The sequence below is a fragment of the Apus apus genome, chromosome 13 (assembly GCF_020740795.1).
Source record: "Apus apus isolate bApuApu2 chromosome 13, bApuApu2.pri.cur, whole genome shotgun sequence".
Classification (NCBI taxonomy): domain Eukaryota; kingdom Metazoa; phylum Chordata; class Aves; order Apodiformes; family Apodidae; genus Apus; species Apus apus.
In genome coordinates, this window is record NC_067294.1 from 14,076,856 (window position 1) to 14,099,543 (window position 22,688).

Sequence of the window (22,688 nt, forward strand, 5' to 3'; positions counted from 1 at the left end):
AGATACATATTTCATCTTTGCGTTTACTATTGTCATGCTGCTAAGTCAAAGGGCAAAAATGAGAGAAAAAGAAAAAAATAGTTGTCACTGGGACTGTGCTTCAGTTAGAGGTTATTTATAGTGAGTTTGTTTTTAATATTTGATGTACACAGACCTTTCCACTGCAGTCCAGTGTAAATCTGAAAACCTCCTCTGCTGTAATTGCCTTTGGAGGTTTTTAAAGCCTCCCATAGATTCTGAAAATAATCTGAAGTATTTTCCATGATTAAAAATTTATCTAGTAATAACAAACTTGAAGGCTTTTTAATAAAACTACTGAAAATAATTGCTTGTAGAAATAAATATCCAAATACATAAAATGCAAGTTAAGAGAAGTGAGATGCATGTTGTTTGATTAGTACACGATCAGTTACTGTGTGGTTTTCCATTCCATCTCCCCTGTCCACAGATGTTATTCTCCCATCTTAAACTCCACAGTGAAAAAAATTGTGCTCTGCGTATGTAACTTCATGTGCATTGTAAGGGGAAAAGAGAAGCAAAAGCTTTGACTTTGAAAAAAACCACAAAACTAAGCTAAAGCTTTCACGTGAATATTTGCCGAGTGGCTTCATGTTAGTCCTTGTCTCCTTAGATGTACTGTATGAAGTACACTTCTGTGTGAAGTGGTTCTTCATACAGCAGGTAGCCTGGGCCCATGAGCCTCCATGCCAGCACACGCTGTGGCTGCAAACAATGGACATGGGCTCCAGAGGAGACTGAAAAGCACTTTCAGCTTGAGTTACCTCATGTGAGCTTGAGTAAATCCCGAGCTAAGAGTATTAACTGGGAACCAGTAAATGGGGGGGTGGAGAAAGGGAGGAGGCCCTGTGCACAAGAACTGTAGGTTTCAGATCTTGATAGAAAGATCTTTATTTTATATGTCAATTGTCTGTGCTCCATCAGTGTCCTTTAGAGAGAGAATTTGGCAAACTGTCTGTTGTGGATAGTAGGATATCAGCATTGTTTTTATGTTTTTAAATAGATTTTAATTTTAAGAAATGGAGGGGCCTTTTACAGAGTTGCAGACCTGGTTGTGATACAGATCTCTTTCCTGAGAACCATGTTTTCTTAGATTATTGTCTAAGGCAACACAGCAGTTCAAAACTCGTCACTTTTTGGATTTTAAAATGTGCATACACCTGAGTTTGCAGACAGTGTGAACACCATATACATCTCTTGTGACTTAGAGATTTTATGTTGCTCAGATATTTAGAGTCAGCTGATACATAACTGTGCTGTGCTGAGTTGACTGAAGTTCCAAATGTTGTATTTAAATTTTACTGCAAATGTATTTTTGAGAAAACCAAAACCTTTACTGGTATGCAACTTCATGTTTTCACTGGAAAAGAGCCTTCAAAATGATAATGCTAACCCTGCTTGGGGGTAGAAACTGGCAGAATTCTCATCTGATGCAAATCACCATATCTCCATCAACTCAGTGGAGGTGAAGTGATTTATAGGAGCTTCAGAGCTGATAATCATCATTATCTTTGTGTGAAGAAAATAAAACTGGCTCTGAACATCTACGCAGTAGATTATGACATTATTTGAAAAGTGTTTATTAAGCTTGCACTGTTAAACAGAAAGTAGCTTCTGGTATCTGTTATAAGAAAATGTAAGATTTAAAGCACTTGAAAAGGAAACAATAATTTTAGCTTTCTCATTAACATTTCTTAGAGCCTAAACCAGCTATGCCCATGGTTTTGTAAGCTTTTGAAAACATTCTCTTGTGCCCATAGTTGGATCGAAACCTGCACACTGCAAGTGTTAACTCACATGTCAGTAATTCTTTGAGTTGTTTGGATGCTGAAACAGGATTTGTTGGAATTAAGGCTCTTCTATCAGCATTAATGCCATATTCCAAAATTTATGTCTTATTAAATTCTTTCTAATACAAAAGAAGAAGAATTATGACTACAATAATTAAAATCACATTAAATAGTACAGACCGCTTTTCTCTGTTGTATTGTCAAATTCAATCCTCATTGTGAAAACAAAGCAAAACATAATTGTAGTTAAATGTTTGTTGAATAAGGAAAAAAAAAATATTTTCCTTTGTAGACTTTTTAGAAACAATTAAGCATTAGCTCTGTCAAATACTGAATTATAAGTGAATTCAGTTTAAACTATGTGAACCATGCATTCTTTGAAATTTTCCTGAAAAGACTCATTATAAAACTAATGCCTTGAAAAAGCACTCATTTTCAACCTGGGTAAAGCACCTGAATACTTTTTGTAAGTGGCTGCACATGTTTTGAAAGCATTTTACTAATGCTTAAAAACCTTCCAAAGTACCTTTCAACCAGTCAATTTCATATTCAGAACATCTGTGTTTCCTACAAGACTTACAGGAATATTCAGATTGGTTAACTATACATTTTTGTTAGTTTTATTTAAGATTTATTTTAATGCTTTTATCAATTTGAGGCAGATAAACTCAATTGAAATCTTATTTATTTGGGGACAAAAGGGAAATGAGTCTTGGCAGAAAAGACTTGCCTTCCAGAGAGGAAGCTTCTTTAGACTTAACTTTTTTATGGCATGTTCAATAGAGTTAAAATATCATAATTTTGGTCAGCATTACTTTTCAGATGTAAAGTTTGGTCTGTTAGTGCATTTTAGATTAAGGGCAAATCTTAAAAGCGTGATTGAATGGTGCTACAGATACAGGGATAGTGTATTAGCTGTTTTTGTTTTGTCAACTCATTTCTCCAAGTGACTTACTGACTGTTAACGATTACTTCAAAGGGTTGCATATAAATACACACATTAGAAACTCATTAATTTTCAGTAATTTTGTAAATGCACATGAGGAATTGCTATGTTTTGTGAATCTGTGGTGTTGCCCCATGCTGGATTAATTTATAAAGAGAATTGTAGATTGCTTCAAATGCTATTCTACGTATAATTTGTGAAACAGAGAGAAATAATGGAGTAGGATTTCCAGAAATGCAGATGGGTTTGCGGAGCATTCAAAATGAAGAAACTGGTAAATGCTGAGAGGCAAAAATAGGTCAAAATCAAGTAGCTGAAATCCAAGGATTGTTAATGAGGTTCTGGTTACAAACAGAGAAAAGAAAATCTTACAGTATTTTCAATAAGCTGTTGTGAGTCACACTCTGACATTTATTGGATTAATTTTATTTCTGTTTTTAAAATTATCTTAATTTTACCTACTGCACTAAAAATTCTGTACCTGGTCTTCCATTAAATTGGCTTTGGGCACTTTCAGTGTGACTTGTTTGGGTTTTTGTCACACATTGACATAGAGCAAAGATCTCTTCTGCCCCAAATACTTTCCTGTTGTTGTTACTCTGTGTTTTATTACTGTTCAGGGTGTAACATAAGGCAGAGAGGTTTGGTTTAACTGTGGAGCTTGAACACAGAATTGGTAAACTAATGTGTGTGTTTTAGTAGAAATTATGGGTAGTTTTAATACAATGACACCTTGCTTTTCCATAGTTAAGTTTTTACTGGGAATGATAAGGAAACATGTTTTTGGTCTTTCTGATAAATTACGTTACTTAGCAAAGTGAGGATTAGCCTGCTTCTACATAGGTATGTAGGCTTATCCTTACACTTAACAGATTTCTGCAATTCTGAGGAAATATATGTGAGTCTCTGTATAAAATAAATACATTTCTAAAGCATTTTCATTATTCATTTAAAAAATGTAATTGTGTGAATTCTCACAATTTCACATGGAATTACAATTTTTAAATCATACTTCTGTGAAACACTGCTCTGACCATCTGGTGATGCACTGTGTCAAAACTGATATTGGTGCAGTCTAGATGGAGTAATGGAACTATGGACCAATTTTTATCACATTCCTATTGCTCAGAACTCAATTTTTAAGTGGAAAATTTCCTAATTCTTTAGTCTTGATTATTGGAAAGTATTCCAGTAGCCTCATGTAAGTTTTTGGTACTGAATTAAAACATTTTAGATGGGTTGAGGTGTCTAGAGGCCTTTGATAATGTGTCTTGAGTGAAATCTTTGCAGTAGTGCTGTGAGAAATGTCACTTAAAGTGGTTTTGCTTTGCCATTTATGAAATAAACAAACCCGTCAGTTCTCTTTTTGGGGAGGAGTAGGAGAGGTCTGAGGTTTGTAAATGCCTTAAATTGGAGGTACCTGGAGTTCTCTTGTCAGCACCCGAAGTCCATCACCTTACCTGGCCATGGATTGAGCTTGCAAACTGGGCACCTTTGGGAGTCTCAACCAGTGTTTCTGCAGAATTTCCTTTTGGAGAGTGGCATATGCCTTACCACTGAAAATCGCATGAAGAAAGAGCTTTCTCCTTTACTTTGTTGCTTTTTTATTTTAATAATTTACCTAATTGACCTAAATTTGCAATCTGATGGATCTTAATGAGTATGAAAAGCTTTGTCAGATATCTTTTCAATTCTGCTTCCTAGTAAATTAGGTTAAAACTGTTCATAGGCTATTGATTTCATTTCAGGATAATGGAACATTTATAGTGTTTGCTTCCAGTTTCCTTCCTGCTCTGAGAGGTACACAGATAGAAGACTGTTTTTCCCATTGCCTGTATGGTGGAACAATCTACTGAAGCTAAGGGAGGCTTTAAATAGCAGGGTTGTTTCATGACTTCACTCTTGCCTTTGCCTCAGTAGCTTTATGCATTAAAACATGGGATTGCGTTGTTTTTCTTTGGGAAGAGGTGAAATGCTTTAAAGGGTGGACCTTTATTAAAATAATTGGTGAAAGATGTAGGCTGATAGTTACAGGAGGCTTTGTTCAGGGGATTGAGGTGCATGTGTGACTACCATGAAGCCAGAAGCATGGGTCTGGGTGATCAAGTGTCCTAAACATAGAAATATATAACTTGAAATCAGTGGCAACTCGTCTCAGACATAGCTGTCAAAAAGGCAAATTACAAAGGAGATTATTAATTTGGACTCTTTCCTGAGTCTGAACAGTTTTGATATTTTTTCTGTTTTATGATGATATATAAATTTTTCAGACAGAATAATGTACTGTTTATCTGAATATCATGCCCTCAAAACTAAGGTTGGTTATTGGCCACAAATCTATAGCATAGTTACAGATTAATGCCATGGTGGCTGGACTGCCAGACGGAAGAGACATCCTCAGTGGACAAAGAATATGTCTGCATTGATATACATGCATTGATACACAGGACATGGCAACGTGGCTGTGACTGGTGGAAAGGTGGACTTACCTGAGAATATGACCATGTGAGATCCCATGCTCTGTGCAGGTACAGCTGAAAACTTTGCTGTCTCCAAGTGCCTTCAGTTACCTCCTGCAAGGTATTGGATAAATATAGGCTGAGAACTGTGGCAGCTGGGGAGCCAGGATGGGCTTGTTTCTGACAACTCAGCTAAATGAGCAATGGCTGCTGACAAAGTGATGCAGGGAAACCTTTTATTCACCAGCAAATGCCAGGCATCCTTTGGAGGTACTCACAGATAGAGGATAGTAAGGAAGATGGTGGTCCTATTTAAGAAGTCTGCAGAAGGCAGTTGTGGTGTATGCGTTGGATTTACTTAAGAGTGTCCTAAATGACCAGGTAGCTGGCATGTGGCCTTTTCTGCATTTTCTCCTCCACAGTGATACAGCCTTTTTCTTTGTGATTTGGAGACGGAACAGAGGATGTAGTAATGTCTGCAGAGTAACTGTACAACTGTAACAGTTATTTGCTGCTTCTTGTGGTTTTGGACCATTTTTTTTTCTAGAAGTGTATTATTCTTGGCCTAAGTTATTAAAAATATTTCCCATTAATCTAGAAAACCCTTTCTGTCATCTTCTGCAATGATAATATGAAGCAAACCTTGCAGTGTAGGGTTAGGTAGAGCAGCTTTCAGAGTGACAGGATCTCAGTGTTGTCCTTACCAACCACTTGCTATGTGGACACTGGAAATTCATTTCAGAGATTTTGAATTACAGTTGGTCATTTTATATAATAGTTGATTTCATTTTATCTGTTGCTGCAAGGTTTAATTAATTTTTATAAAGTAATTAATTTTCCTGATGGAACAACACCTGAGGTGTAGTTGTTAGCTGAGGAACTTACAGTGCAGCCTTTTTACTTTGTTATGCAAAGTTTCATTGCTGTCTGAGGCAATCTGGAATTCAAAGTTTTTCAGAAAACACTTTTATGGAAGCTGTTGAGGTATAATGTCATCTATTCCTTGTGCCTTTACAGGAAATTTCATTGTCTTTCATTCCTATTTCTTTTTCCCTTTAACTCTTTCTTAGCTTACTCTGAACCTTTAAAACAAAGGATCACTTTAGGAAGTTACTTTTGATAAAATGTGTGTTTACACAGGCTGAGAACTCCCTAAGATTAAGACTCATAGTTTACAAAAATAAAAGGACTCTCGTTTTTCCATTTCCCTCCCTACCCTCCAATAGAGAGGAATATTGGAACTTAGCTGAGTGCATTATTTACTTTGGGAATAGCTGTCATTATTGAAATTCTACTAAATACTATTAGGCGTTTTAAAATATTGTTGGATTTTATTGTCATGAAAAGTTTATACAGCCTTAAAAATTATCTCTAATAAAGCATTCTTCCAAGAATGTCTTCATATGTTGACACTGTTAGCAGGGAGAAAGCACGCTAAAGTATCTTGTTAATGAGCATATAAAAATGGTTAGTATCAAAATGAGGTAGGAGAGGTTCTGTGGCAGCTTTAGAAAGAAGTGGCATTTTTCTTGGACAGATGAGAGAGAATTATGTAAATTTAGAATCAAAAGCAGGTGGTGTTCTCAACTGAAACGGTAAGTAAAGTACCTAAACTCATAAATGTGTGCATTTGATGAGTTCTGAGAGTTGTCTTGTAGAGGTTTGAAAATCGCTGAGAAATCTCTTCAGCAATATGATCTTACAGTAACATCCTCTGTTGAGATGCACACAGGAGCTTTGCTTGATCTCATACTCTGCGTAAGTCCCCCCTTAACAGTATATTCATCTCTTAAGATTAAACAAAAAATTGAAGGTGCATTCATAATGGTTTTATTTTGGCTGATCTTTTTACTCAGCGGTACAGCTTCTGCTGCTGCCAGGAGGAATGAAGGTCCCAACAGGTGTAGAATTATAAAATGTTTTACATAAGGAAATGGAGAGGAATTACAAAGGAGCTGTCTTAAAATTCCTGGCATAGGAACTGCTTGCATGCAAGAAAAGTACAAGTCCTTTCATGTCAGTTACATTTCTCAACCTGTATAGCACAGTTATATGGTTAAAATCAAAACCTTGACTCTGCTGTGGAAGCACAGTGCTCAGAAGTTCTCAGAGACTGCTGATGGATTAGCCCGGGTGTGAAGGAAAAGGCTTGTGGAAATGAACAGCATTCAAATTCTTAAGCAAAACTATATGGATAGATAAGATTTTTGAGAAAATTATAAGACAGAGGAGACTGACAAGAAAGATATTGGAAAATGCTGGTAAGAAATAAATTAACTAATGACTAAGTGTTGGTGAAAGCAAAAGAGAGGGGAAGTGGTTGGAGCACAACTTGTGCTCCATCTTGATGTCTTGGCTCCATTTCGTGTAAGGTTAAAAATCCCATTAGCTTAATTGAAGACATTGTTCTGCTCTAGGCTTAGAACAAAAAAAAAAAACATCACCAGTGGACAATTAAATAAAGCAAGTTGTCACTCATTGCATGGGCATTTAGATCTATCTTATTCTATAAATGTTGATCTTTTTGATCAAAGGCTTAATCACAAATTATTTGGACAGTTATTTCCTGGTTCAGAAGTATTCTCTAGTGATAGAAAACTATTATACAGAATCATTAAAACATGCTTAACTGCATTGTGTTAATTATGCAATGATAAATTATTCCACCTCTCTTCATTAACAGCATTTTAGGAATAGATAATGGTATTGTTAGTTCTTTCTAAGCAGTAGAAGAGTAAAAATGTTCTTTAGACAATTATTTTTAGCAAACCTAGTCTTTTAAAGTGGCCAATTCCTGTTTTAAGTCCATTTTGTGAACTTGTTCATCTAGATTTATTTTAAGTAGTTCCATTAATTGAAAAGTTGGTTTATATTTTTCTACAGTGACTTGATTCTTTTTTTTTTTTTTAATCTGACTGCATAGAATGTTTTAAGTACATAGATAACATCTTCAAGTGGGAAACCAAGAACTGGAACTCAGGGTTCCCAGTGTGCAGCAAACTCGTATGACCTTAACTGGGACTCCTAACCTTTTGGTATTTTACTTTTTCTATAACATTTGGGTAACACAGGTTTAGCTCTTATAGCTGTCCTAAAACCTAATTAATGTTTGCAAGTAACTTTGAATTAGGAGTGGAAATACTTTTTCACAAGGTAAAACCTCTACTTCATTTTTATTTTTGTTTTATTTGTGTGTTGTTTGGAATGGAGGGGATGTTAATGCCTCATTCAGAAAAGAAGGAAAAATGCTGTCTAAGAGGAAAAACTTGAAAATTTCACATGGCTGAGAGACTCCAGGCCACACACAAAAAAGTTATCCCGTCACTTCCTTTTCTTTACTTCTTCAGACTCTTTCTACTATTTTACCTCTGTGTATTTAGGAAGAAAAGCAGGTATCGTTTCCACCTCATTTATATAACTAGTAATCTTTTACTTGGTGATAATTTGATGGGTTTATCAGTGCTTCTGTCTGCCTGAGAAAACTGGCAGATGCTTAGCTAATAGTGAAATTTTACTGGTATGGTTTCCAAATCTATGCTGGTCTCCATCTCGCAAAGCTCAGAAACCAAAAGCCACATTTAATAACATGTAAGAATTTGTATCTGAGTTTATGTAACTGCTTTTTCAGCTGACATAAGGTACCTTTTAGAAAGAAGCTTCCCAATTTTCCTCAGCATGACCTGGTCAGCTGAGATTCTGAAGCCTCTCAGCACAGAGAAGAGGACCTGCTCACATATATCAGCCCTCACTGCCCAACACTCAGTGGAAAATGAGGGATTAATTCTTAGCAGTCAGGGAATGGTGCAAGATTCAGTTCTCTCCTAGCTCCTGGGCTTTTCATCAGTGCTTGATGGCATGCTATTTTCTTAATGGGATGTTATTTTTCATAATAGATTTAAACAGTTCTGGAATTTGTAAGAAGTTCCTGAGCTCAGACATCTCAGAAAATAGTCTGAAAATAAAAATACACATACTTAAGTAGAGAAGAATACATGTATCATATAAATATTTGCACAGTGTTTGATTCTGTTGTGTTTACAATTTTAACTGTCTAGTCTGAAAAGACTTCCTATAGCTTCTATTTACTAAAAGCAAAAAAGCAAGTTTTCTCTGCAGTAAAGCATAACACTGTACACCTATAAGCACAGTGTGTCTCTTTTGTGTTTTAGACAGTTGATCTGTCATCTGACTCCACCCGAGAGGGGGAATCAAGAAAAGGAAAAGGTCCGTGCGTGAAAATAGAAGAAAGACTTATCAGTTGAAAATGAGGTTACATTATTATACCAAGCAGTCTGTCTGAATATACATTGATTTTTGGCCCAAATCAAAATCAGGTTACTTGGAATCAGCATTATTTCATGAAACAAAATGCACACAGTATACTAGTATTTAAGGTGTTTGGTTTTTTTTTAATTGTATTATATTTGTTGCTTTTTTAAAAGGCAAAGGTGATCTAGAAGTAGTGATGTACTTTTTCTCTAATACTAGAGTAGGCAAAAAATGCAACAGTTAAATAACCCTTTTATTTATTCCCTGAAAACTTGTAATGTGCTAAAGCTGAATTACTGAATTTTCTCATTTCAAAAATAGTCTTTGCATGAAATAATGAACAGTATTTGAATCTAAATCACAAGCTTATTTCCAGTTGTTGATGATGAAAAGAAGTATAGGCTTTTAAGAGACCTGTTTTTAATGAACAGATTAGTACATAGTGTGCTACTTTTTTTGTTTTCCTTTTTTTAATAAAGGACTTTCTAATATCATATGCACTATTGTAATGTTTTGATCTAGTTGTGCTAGGTTATTTAGGGGCACGAAGTAAATGTGAAGTGCTTTGTTTTCTCTTGAACTTCCATGTGATTACTGCATTCTGTGTGTTGTGAGTGGTAGTTCTAATGGCCATGTGTGCTGTAATAGCATAAGGGATCATTAGAAACTGCAAGAAACAAGCACATAACTTAAGTAAGATCAGGGTACGAATCAACGTCAAATTTAAAAAGAGTTTTTGCAAAGGCTTTGCTAAGCCATTAAAATTCATTTTGAGTCCTCCCTCTGTGCCTCCTATTGATTTAACTTTGCTAACACAAAAAGAAGTGGTCAATTTTGAAAAGAAAAATAACAAATCTTGAATAAAGAATTGGCTTGCATTTTTCAGCTCTCCTTTTCCCTCCCCTCCCAACATAGTGTTTTAACGCTCTTGAACTACCCCTCCGCTGCCATTGACACTCTTGCTACCCTCTGCACCCTTGCTACACTCTGCAGTCATCTCCATGTAAGTAGCTCCTGCACGTGAACACAAAGTTTATTAGACATGTGTAACTTTGGACACTTGCAATGCATGTCTGTGAGTCAGCAGCAAATACAGGATGTCTCATTTATTGCTGTAGATTTACTGTCCATGGAAGGTCTAGATTGAGTGAGACTGTGTATCTTTGAAACTTGGCTAACCCTTTTGCAAGCTATAAATACCCTATTCAGAAAGTTAGATGGGGGTCCTATTAGTGCTTCATAGATATTTAAAAGAATGATAGGAACAACAGCTGAAGTCAGTTAGCAGTTGTTCTTCTCTGTAGTATAAGTGGGTCAACACGAGAAGTCTCAGTGAAATCCTCTGAAACAAAAGAAATTATTAAATCAGTTACTATTTAGGTCAGTTACTCAAAATAAGCCATTCATAGAGTGCCCTTGAGACAGGCAAGTCAAAGACTAACAGGAATTTTAAACTCTAATTGAATCTCACCAGCATTCCTGCTTAGCCAAAGCTATCATATTTTACCTTTCCAGGAATACGTTACATAAAGATTTGACTGTCTAGGAGGGAAGGTGTTTAACATTGAATTTAAACAGCATTTTGCCCATTTGAGATAAGAAAAATGCAAAAGAAGACACTAGGAGTGTGTTACAGCTTCATTTCTTTGTATTTTAAGCCATATATGGTGGTATTCTTGTATGAATTTGAAGAGTAGTTTGTTGACAATGCTATGGATCTGCTTTTTACCTGGCTAGTTTGTTCATAGAAACCCCTAACACAGAGATGAGGATGAGAGAAAGAAGAATCTATGCAAATATTTTGTTGCATTTAGGGAGATGCATTTAGTCTCAGATGCTTGGGATTTGTCCACAGGTAGTACAAGAATCAGAAAGAAAATTAGAAATACTGCATCAAAAACCCAATAACAATGTTTTTAAATTTTTAACCATTATTTTTAACCAATATTTTTAACTATTTCCTAAAATTTAGTACAGTTCAATATTGCAAAGATCAAGTTATTCGCCTAATTATGATGTTGTCTGATTCTTGTAACTAGACTTTCCTTAAGAAAGATCCAGGTAAAGCCTTTTGGGACATATTTATCATATATTTACATTTATTTTCCTGTCTTAATCTGTTAGACTTGAGATGGTAACAGCAGTATAGGTGTTGTTCTTTACATTCTGTATGTGAGGGTGACTGAGGAATATTTCTTGGTGTTATCAACAGTAGAGCATCATTTCACCACTTCCTTTCATTTTGGTATTTGTAGGGTAACTGCACAAAACTGCAAAAGAATGTTTATTCAGGGAACAATTTAAAAAGTCTCGTGTGTCTGAGAAGATGCTTTAATAAGCTAATATCATGGAAATACTCGCAAGTTCTATCTCAGTTGTAGTAAATCCTTCCTTTAACTATAGAAACAAGGAATTAAATGTTTTTTTTTAAAAAAAAAACAATAGCAATCAGGCCGTACAGCTTAAAGTTTAGCCATTGTAAAAAAAAAAGCTGTTTGTTTTTTTGAACTGATAGACAATACCTTCAAATGGAACCATAGGCTTTTGTACTGAACAGTAGCTTGAAGACATCCAGAGGGCAACTGGCATGTTTTGCTCAATACTGTACTGTGTATTCATCTGTTTCTGTGTTTTGTAATTGTGATACATTGATATCTGAATTTGATGAGATAATAGTGAACTGGGATCAAAGAGCTAGGTATTGTTCATCTAAATGATCACTTACCTTCTCAAACTTCAAGCAAATGTTTGTGCCACCAGTGTTACCATGCTCTGCAGATCCATAAATATTACCAAATTAAATAATTGAACTGAATAATTAAAATATAGAGAAGTCAGCTTAGCTATTAGATGTTGAGAGAGGCAAGAAATGGGAGTGTATTTTGAGTCTTCCTTTCTCTTTGATCTAAAATTCTAAAACTAACCCTCCTAGTTTTAAGTGCTGAAGGTTTAATTTTGTTTTGGATTTCCTGTGGGTATTGTTTTGTCATCATTTCCCTCTTGCTCCCCCTCTGAAATGTACCATCATAGTTAAAAATAAGAGAAAAAGAAGGAAAAAGTAAGCATGTTTACACTTTTTATCACTCACAGATTGCAGAGTACCTGTGGGTGGCCTAAAGCAGCTGTTTCTCCTAGTTACCTTTTGTCTTTACAATATAAAAAGAAAGGGAGGGGGGGAAAAACAATATAACAAGTCTAAATGTCAGAATCTAAATGAAGCCAAGAAACCTTTTCTGAAGTTCCCTAGCTCCTCTGGCCAAATACATTTATACTCTCTTAGGCACATAATCATTCCAGCCAAAACCCAATGGTTTGGCCAGTACTTATGCCAATGGTATGACCTCCTCTCCTACTGGTGCAAATAACTACACCAGTGAGAGATATGACTGCCTTCCAGGTGTTTCATCACCTTTGCTTGAGTTTCTTACCTTGGTGTCAGAGGTGGCAGAAGGAATTGTACTGTTGAATGCTTTGGTAGTTTAAGATTGTGGCCTGAGGCTGGGTGTAGCTGGCATGCAGCTGCTGCTCCCTTCTGCTGGGTAGGCTTTTGAGTAGGCATCTGAACTGAGAGGGGACAATGGGAAAGAAAATGTCCTCCACTATCCCAGCTAAATTTGCCTAAACCATTTCTTCACCTTCTTATCCATGTATAGAAAACCTGAGGTTTTGTTCACGTTTTTGCTTGTTAGCCAATCTGGGTATTTTTCATGTGGGAAGATTTCATTTCCAGCTACATCTTTTGTCATGAGGATTCCTCAGGACTAGTACAGACCTGGGCATAGGATGCCAGGAGAGAAAGACATACATACAAATACCAACTCAAAATAATTAGTACCCCAGTGGTTACGATGCTTATGCTTTTTACAGTATCTTTCATTTTGCAATTTATGCATGCTCACTGTGCATATATTAAATTTTATATACCACAGTAAGGCTGTCCTAATTAAGTACACTGTAAGAATCTATTTCTTTCTGCTCCAGTGATCAAGAAGATATTTACACGATTTTGAAGAACCCCAACTGCTGAGATGGATAAACCAGTCATCTTGAGGGATGGTGAAGAGTGTCTAGTAATGTGCTGTGGTGCGTAAGAGCACCCAGTTCCCAAAGCATGTTCAGAGAATCATAAAAATGCAGAAATGTCAAGTCTGTAAAGGACCTCTGGAGATACTTGTTCCAACCTTTTGTTGAGAATAGGACCTTGGATTATGCTGCCCAGGGGCAATAAAAGCAGTTGTTGCTGTGAATGTGCCATTAAAGGATCCTGTTCACCTTTGTAATGCATTCATGCTGAACAGGTATAATCTGTTCTATGCAACTCTCCTGCATACTTAATTCTTACTTGCAAGCTCTCCTGCAGGAGCAACAGAAATACTTGAAGCTGGTTTGACTCTGCTTTTCTTTGTACTCTTGCATAACAGGAAGAAATACTGTTCTCTCAGTTCTGTGGTGTTATCAGTGCTCATTTGAAAATCAAAAGATAAGTGTTTTTGGTTTATAATTCTTTTTTTAAACTCTTCAATGAGATGATAATTTAGATAGAATGCAATTCTCTTCCAGCATTTGGTTTTCTAGCCCCCACCCATTCAGGTCAAATATTTTAATTTCTAAGGATGCATCATGTGAGTCTTCTCCCCCATCTGCGACACATTGTTCTTCAAAGATAAGTCAGGGAAAGTAGAGTAAAACAAAATGTAGTAGCAACATGGCTCACTCTTTTGTTATCCTCTCCTTTTCCTTTTTCAGGTCACAGTGACTGACCCCAAGTGTGGCTTTCCTGGAAACAACTTACCTGACTCAGAATAATGGATATAAAAGATAGAAGGCACCGTTCTCTGACGAGGGGCCGGTGTGGAAAGGAATGTCGCTACACAAGTTCTTCACTGGACAGTGAAGACTGCAGAGTACCCACTCAGAAGTCTTACAGCTCAAGTGAGACACTGAAGGCATATGATCATGATACCAGGATGCACTATGGAAATCGAGTTTCTGACCTGGTTCACAGGGAGTCAGATGAGTTTCCAAGACAAGGTATGTTTTAAGTCAGAAGTGGCTTCTTTTACAGTAATTTTGTTAAACAATCTCTGTTGGTTGTTGAAGTGTGCCAGTGTTATGAGGATTGAAAATGAAATAACCGTAGGGAATGGATGCCTGAATTGTCACTCAGTCAACAACTAGTTACTTTATTAAAGAAATAACTTTGTTTAGTTTCAGTTGAATAATCTGGTATGCTTTCCATCAGTCAATTTTGAGGCATAAATATATAGCCATTTGTGCCCCTCTCAATGGAAGGCAAACTATCTTTACATCTTTAGTTGCTGGAACTCTACACTTTTAAAGATGTGCTTGTTAATGTCATATGATAACTCTCTACTATGCAGTTTAATATTGTGACTCAGAGTTGCCCCACTTCTCTTGGGAGCTCATTCAATGAAAGGTCATTTTTTATACTTGATACCATGTCATGCAACTTGTTGAAAGTGTTCTGCTAGCAGTCAGTGTCTGTTTTCCCCTTTAAATGATAATATCTAATACTAATCATCACTAATGAAACCCTTGTCTAATCCCTTGTTTCTCTTACATTTGTGTACAGACATTTGGAAGTGTTTGCATTTTGCCTGGTCTGTCAAACACCCGGTTCTAGTTTCTGGGGTAATCTCTGTTCTTGTAGGCTCTTTCTTTGCTTATAGGTATTTACCTAGAGATAACACACCAAAATGCAGCTAGATCATACGAGCTATTGGAGCCATTTTCACTGTGGTTTGTTCAGCCTTTGTGTACAGGAGTCATACAAATATTACTTTTCCCTATCTGGATGACTGATGCTTCAGCTGAAGTGCTTCATTTATTTTCCGGGTCGTTATTGGGCATTTCATGAGCATGTTCTTTTTCTCTTGATCACTGATTTGACAACTGTTCTTCCTCTCCTTACTCTTAACGTATTCTTATATGCCCTCTTTATGAAGGGGAGTTCCAATTATTGATAACTAAATTGAAATGCTCCACAGATTGCCTTAAGTATTTTTTTTCCCTCTGCTAGTTTGTTATGTCTAAGTAATAAGTGTTATTTTAGAGAGCCAAAGGAAGGTTTTTTTGTTATACAATATGAGCAGTACCTCTGTTTTCCTGCATGTGTTAAGTTTAGAGAGCAAATTTCTTCAGAAAATAAGTCTGTATGATGATTCTTCATATTTGAAAGCTTGATATATTTCTGATTGTAAAGTTCCTCTACTAACATGAAATTTGAGATAATATGGCAAGCAGATCTAGATTAAAATTTGGTACATGTTCTTACTTTCTCCATTAATACTATATGGATAAAAATGTGGTCCATATAGTTGGAAATACTGTTTATTATGTCTTATGCGTGCGATTTCCAGCTGCTGACATCTAGGAATTTACATTTGTTCTAAATTTGAGTGGTTGTTTTGATGGGATTAAATTCCTTAAGAAGTAAACATGCTTAAAATAAATACTCTATAGAGATTATTTATGTCTTTCATCATAAAATAGATTGACATCTGTTTCTAAGCAATTGCAGGTATTTCCTTCAATATTTTCTCTCTTCTGTTAGTAAAGATGAATGACATACTGAAAAGTATCTGGTGCATCTTTGGCCCTGAAACTGCTCAGAGCAGTTGTTTTAGCTGCTGCCTGATTGTACATTACTGGATTCTGAAAATCTGTGAAGTTTAAGACCCAGTTGTACTACTTCCATTTTTGTTTATGAGGGTTCGACAGTGAAATGCTAATAACAAAAACTATATTCAGAGCTCAGAAGTCTGAAACAGATCATCTTGGTTTGCTGAAGTCTCACTGTCCTTCTGTTCTGACTGGTTTCATTCTTCATGAGAAGTAGATCTCTGTAGTATAAATACCTCTCTAAGCTAGTGTGTATTAAGCATTTGATAGGAAAATTGCATGTTGCTGGAAATTTAGCTCTGAAAATACTACTTGAAAACCTTGTTAGCATTTGCAAGTTTTGTAATAAGCTTTTTGTGCTAGTTGTTAACAGATGCACCTACCAAACAAAGATCCTTTCTGCTGTAGGTGCTATTTTCTGGTGTGTTATTTGGAAGTTTTGGTATAAAGACATGAAGGATGACATGACTGCATTACTTGAAGCACCTTAGCATTACTTCTATTGTGCGTTTCTTAAGACGCTTACATGTAATCTTGCTAAGTAGCAAAATTTGCCTTTTAAAGTCCATATTTAACGTATCAGTAATAATATTTATACAAAGTAATTCAAAATAGGTTTTGTATTTTTGTGACAAGCTGATTCTCTGATCATCTTCAAAACGGGTTTTCAAATTCTTGGCTAAAATGGCAGGTTGAGTGCATGCCTGAGATATTAATTTGTCTTAGATTTTCCCTAGTATGGATAGACATATTTATAATTCAACATCTGAACTGAATATTGATCAACACACTGAAAAGTGTTGTCCTTCAGTGGCTCTGAGGGAGCATTCAAACATTACAAGTTTTATTTGAAGCTGAGGAATCCTTTTTGAATGCTGTATTTTAAGATTAATAGAATACTTTCTGCTAGGTAATGTCAAAAGCTTGACAATAGTTTTGACACCTCTGAATATTTGGAATATGTTACAGTAATATTGGTAATATGTGAATTTCTCTATATGCCACATTTTTTCATGAAAGAGAATCAATTATCAATCTTTAAAATGTTTCTTTTTTTTAAGAAAATACCTTATTTCTGACTTAATCTACTGACTTAGCATGGTGAAGGTAGATTTCCTTTAAGGCAAAAAAATTAGGATCGCTTTGAAAGGCAACTTTGGTTCAAGTATACTTGGTAACCAAATTGTGCTTATAAGAGCACTCTACTGAGTTGAAAAAGATTAAATGGGGTTTCAAAGGGGTGATTGCAGACCTTACTATTCTAGAGTTCCTTAGTTGGCATTCACAGCTCGTGGGTTTTGTATTTCTGTCTGAGCCAAACACCAGGCTTCAGTTGATGCAAAATTTATAGTAACACTGAATTGACTTCGTTCTCATTTTCATGTCAGATCTACTTTAGCAGTAAATCTCTGCTCTGAAATGTTAGAACAATTGGAGTTTAATGATTGAAGTTAATAAAAGTGACTCTAGACTCCCACAGTTTTACTAAACTGGACCAAACATTTTGATTTTTATTACTGCAATTAAATTGCTTTGTACATGTCACATCATCTCTTTTTGCATGGTGGGAGAATTTCAGTAAAGAACAACAGCCAATACCTTTCAGTACGTCAGCTCAAATTCAGGTTTTTTTCTTTTATGCTTAAAAAGTTGTGCTATGGTGTTTAACACCATAGGTATGTTTACAACATTAAGGAAAAAATAGTGACAGTTATTATAGTAAATCCCTTATAATGTCCCTTAAGATTGTCCAGTATTTTTATTAACATCACACAGAAAATTAACTTACCACAGTCAAATCCTCAGAGGGGGGCACTTGTTAAGTCTAATGCAGTCAGTTTTATTTCACATAAAGTTGTGTTACTATGCTACACTACTCATAATCTCTTGGGTGTTCCATACTGCATCTTTTCTCCATAGATATTGAACAGGTTTCTAGAAGGAAAGAATCAATTAAAAAGAACCCAAAACAACCTAAACCAGTTTGATGAATCTGCATTTTATTTTTTACAGCCTACTCTAAGGCAGCTCTGAGTGCTGAGAAGAATGAGTGTTGGTTTCTCTTCTTCTTCACATCATAAATTTGTCACCAAATAATTTACTGGGACACATTCTAAGAACCACACTGCAGTGGGAACATTCCATGAGAGTGATTAAACTTGTTCACATTTAAAGTTACTGTGGTCAGGTCTTCTGTGTTCAGCAGTGACTAATGTGCTGCTCTCTGAAAAGTGTATTTGCCGTTACAGGTTCTCAAGCTAAATAGGCTTTGTCTTGTTGCTTGTTTTCCTGGTATTGCCAAGATGAGATTATGGTCATCTTGTAATCAAACAGTACTTGTACTCCACTTTTAGGCTCAAATTAAGGTCTCTCTTCCAAATCCAATTGAGTTTTACTGATTTTAGTTTTCATATTTCTTTCCAGAATCTGTGACCTTTTGAAAATTAAATATTCTATATATAGTTTGGGATAAAAGACATTAAAGAAAACTTATTCTTGTATTCTGGCTAACGTGGGTGCTCTCTCTTTAACTTTGTCATGTTAGGTTTTTCCTTTGCCATGTTAGCTTTGAGTGGCATTCTGCAATGTGCTCCTCTTCTGTATATCCATACACTTCCATACTCAAACAAAATCCGAGGTAGTGGCAGGTGGTAGAAGCTTAAGGAGGAAATCCTTAACATGGAATCGGGTGTAGGGTAGTTTGTGTGGGGAAAAAGGCCTGAAGGCAAATTCCCTATTACAACTAGTAGACACGTGTAACTTGCACCAATGTTGAATCAAGATTTACTTTTATTTTAATGGCTACCTAAGAGATAGACCATCTCAAGTGAAACGTTTAGTAAGGTGAAACAACTGCATTTCTCTTCTGTAGAAAGCTCATCATTAGTGAGATATAAAGAAGTATATTTTAATATGTATACCTTATTTAATAAAGCAAAGATTTTGAATCAAACCTTGCCAAATCATAAAAGGTTCTATGGTTCTTATTGTTATGTGTTTTGAAAACATGAAAGCAGTTTTCATCTCTGTTTTCCTCTCTGTGGTTATTGTTAGTAATGGAGCTATGTAGCAACATTACTAGACAAGCAAATCAATAAAAGTACAAGATTTTATATCACCCCTCCCCAAATATGCCTTTAGGAAAGAAAAATCTGAGAAAGTCCAACCCAATATCTAACATGTCTCCTCTCATTTATACTCTACCTTCTGAGCTTTAATATTCAGATCTGATAAATAGGAATTAACTAAAACTTTTTGGATATTAGATCTGACTCACAGTAACATTAAATCTGAATGAAATCTCTTTAGTAGTGGCTTTTCAGGGAAACATCATGGAATAGACGCAGTCTTTCAAGTACATGTGGATAAATAGTTTTCCCTTGCTGTTTTGTGTTTTGGATATTTATTTATTTCCTTTTGAGCAGAAACCTCCCTGATTTGTAACTTGTAGTTTAAATCAGTTGTTCTGATAATCTCTTAATTTCCATCTCCCTTTCATTCCCCTTTCATCCTCCTTTCTTGGCATTTCATAGAATCATGAAATGATTTGGGTTGGAAGGGACCTTAAAGATTGTCTAGATCTGCCCCCTCTGCCATGGGCAGGGACATCTCCCAGTAGATCAAGTTGCTCAGTGCCCTATCCAACCTGGCCTTGAACACTCACAGGGATGGGGCTTCCAAAACTTCCCTGGGCAGCCTATTGCAGTGTCTCACCACCCTCATGATGAAGACTTTCCTCCTAATGTCTAATCTAAATCTCCTGTTTCACCGTTTTATATCTTCATACATTGTGCTTTAATTTACTGGGAGTGGTTTGTTGCTCAGACCTCCTGGAGCTAACCGTTGAGAAGTCAAGACTGTCTAACACGGCCTTGTTGAATGCAGGTGTAACTCCTGCTCTCTTACTCGCTTGAGTGGTCAAGCCAGCTTCTACATCAGCCTCTTGGCTGTTAGGAGCCCTCCTCTGAGAGGCAGGAGAGGGACTGCAGCCCTGCAGCTCAGAGGTGCCCATTGTAATACCACATCTTTTAGTACTTAAAATGTCATTGCTGTGGAAAGACTATAATCAACTAGCAAGCTAAATACATGATGGAATCAATTAAAATACTACCTGGAATTTTGTTCTAGGAGAACATCATAAAAATGAAATTGCAGTTTAATAAATACTGTCTTGTGAAACTTAATGTAGAGCAGCTATGATGTGCTAAGAGAGGACTCTAGGAATAATGAATATGACCAATGCTGGAAAACAGTACTATTCTAATATTAATATGTGTTTGTAGAATAAATAACAAACAACTAGACATAATACGTGAACTCTATGTACACACACACAGTTTCAGTGAGTAATATTTTTATTCTTGGCAGTTTCTCTCTGTTGGTCATTAATATAAATCAGCTTTTGTTTGCAGTTTAAATTGAAGAATCACAATGCAGGGGTTTCTGATGCCAGTGTATAGTTATTGTATAGATTTATGCTCCCTTTTTTCTGGAGTTATTTAGCTTTCAAAAAGGACTTCTTTTTTTTACTAATGCTGTACTGGACTCCTCATTAGTTGATGATTAAGTTGAACTAGGTTCTAATTTTTTTTTTAACCATTTACAAAGTTACATGTACATTAATGTAAATTAGATATAAAGGATAACATCAAAAATAGTAGATATTATCAACTCATGTAGTCAGAGCACACTGTGAATAAAAGGAATTTTAAAAAACCATGTGGGTCTAATCTAGAATAGACTTAGTAACCATTTTCATGCAAATAAGCAGTTAAGAATTAATAGGAATTATACCTCCTATACTTTAAAGTTAGAAATTTGTATTAAGTCAAAAGATTTTGTGCTTCAAAATAGAGGAGTAGCCTTTGTTTGCTTTATAAGTCTAGGGCCTAACAGAATGTTGAAGAACGCTTATTCCTTGTATACTTTTTCCTCCTCATCCCTTTGCTCAGCTGTGTAATAGAAGTGTAACACTTTGGATACTGAAAATAATAATTTTTGATCCTATAAATCCATTTTCATTTTCTCATACACACACTCTTCTAAGAAGTTTATAATATTTATGCACATCCACGTGGATGCTCTTTCTCATATTAAAATCCATCATAAAGGGAAAGTGCTTCAAGGACATGAAATAATACTCTTTAAAAATAAGCTTTGTCTAAATGAAAATACCTTTTTCTTGATTAATGCTACTAAAAAATGGAATGCAAATAATTGACCTTTTTGGGGTTCTCATGTTCAGAAGGATCTGCAGTTTAACCTAGATCTTTTTTTGGGTGTATTTTTCAGCAAGAAGAGTTGGCAAGGGAGGCAAATTACTTGTGAATGTTCTCAAACTGATCAAAATAATTGACTCAGATGCTTTTCTAATACACCTATTACCATGAATATTTCAGATTTTAAAAAGCTTTTGCACTTGATCTGGGTTTGAATTGGGCATCTTTGTCTCTGCATCCTAGCCATGTGCCAGAAAATTAGTCTTCAGGAGTCATGTAGTCCAGAATTTGCATTAATGTGTACTGTTCTCTTTCTGCTGTGAACTTGGGAACCCCTCTAAAGCTAGTTTTCTGCTGAAGAGAAGTTAGGCCATTTGCTTTTTCTTCTTTGTTGTACTATAGGAAGAAAGAAAATGGAAATTTTAAACTGACACAATAAATTTATTTTAGATTATACATTGTTGAACTCTCCAATATCATGTTTTTAAGGAAATAATTAGACATTTTAATGGTTTTGGAGTGTGTGGAAGATGAGTTAACCACCAGAGTGTATGTACTGCTGCAATGCCCAAGTCATTTTTTGGCTCAGATGTGTTTTAGGTGTGTATTACCTTTATTCTGTAATTGTCTTTTACACCTTTATTTCCCCCATGCGTGTTATTTTGAAATATCTTTACAATTGCTGAGGACTGAATCTCAGATTCAGTGAAAAATTTTTTGGTGTGATGATATTGACTGATTTTGTATTTGTTTTGTTGTCCCTATTTGTTCTAATACCTCAAAAGGATTATGTGATTTTTAGAAGCTTTTCAAATATTGTGACTGCACCCAAGTACACAGAGTTTACTTAGTCAGAAAAACAAGGAAACTTTCAACCAGACAAATGAACAAAAGAAAACCACTGCTCAAAAATAATTTTATTCATTAGAGAGCCATGGATGTTTCAGAGTTAGGTCAACATGCTCCTGACTTTAAGCCTATAAATGGCAATCAAAAGTTGTAGAAAAGAAAACAAGAAGCAAGTACAATTGGGTAAGAAGGGTGCAGAATTTATTTGTTCTTGTTGGCTTTTTTGTTTGTCTATCTGTTTTTAAATTATTTGTCTCAGGATTCAGAGTTTAAGGTCAGAAGGCCTGCCAGTTAATCTTCTTAGCCCTTCTATCCAGTTGCTCATTAACATTCATCAGATTATTTCTGTATTGATCCTAGTAATCTGTCCTTGAATGAAGCACATTCTAGAGTCTTGAAAACATCAATAGGCAGAAAATCTATTCTTTTCCACTGGTAGGCAGCACCTGTGGGATGTCAACCTCCATGTTAAAAGCAGATGCCAACTTCTCTTTGA

General features: G+C 35.7%; 1 protein-coding gene across 1 annotated transcript in view; it reads left to right on the forward strand.

Moving 5' to 3' along the window:
• The window catches only part of TENM2 (teneurin transmembrane protein 2), a 600,962-nt gene that overhangs the window by 120,711 nt on the left and 457,563 nt on the right, over positions 1-22,688 (forward strand). Inside the window, exon 3 of the mRNA XM_051631239.1 lies at positions 14,229-14,513. Coding sequence (XP_051487199.1) covers positions 14,288-14,513 — 226 coding nt within the window. The 5' untranslated portion in view covers positions 14,229-14,287. The remainder of the gene's footprint in view (positions 1-14,228; positions 14,514-22,688) is intronic.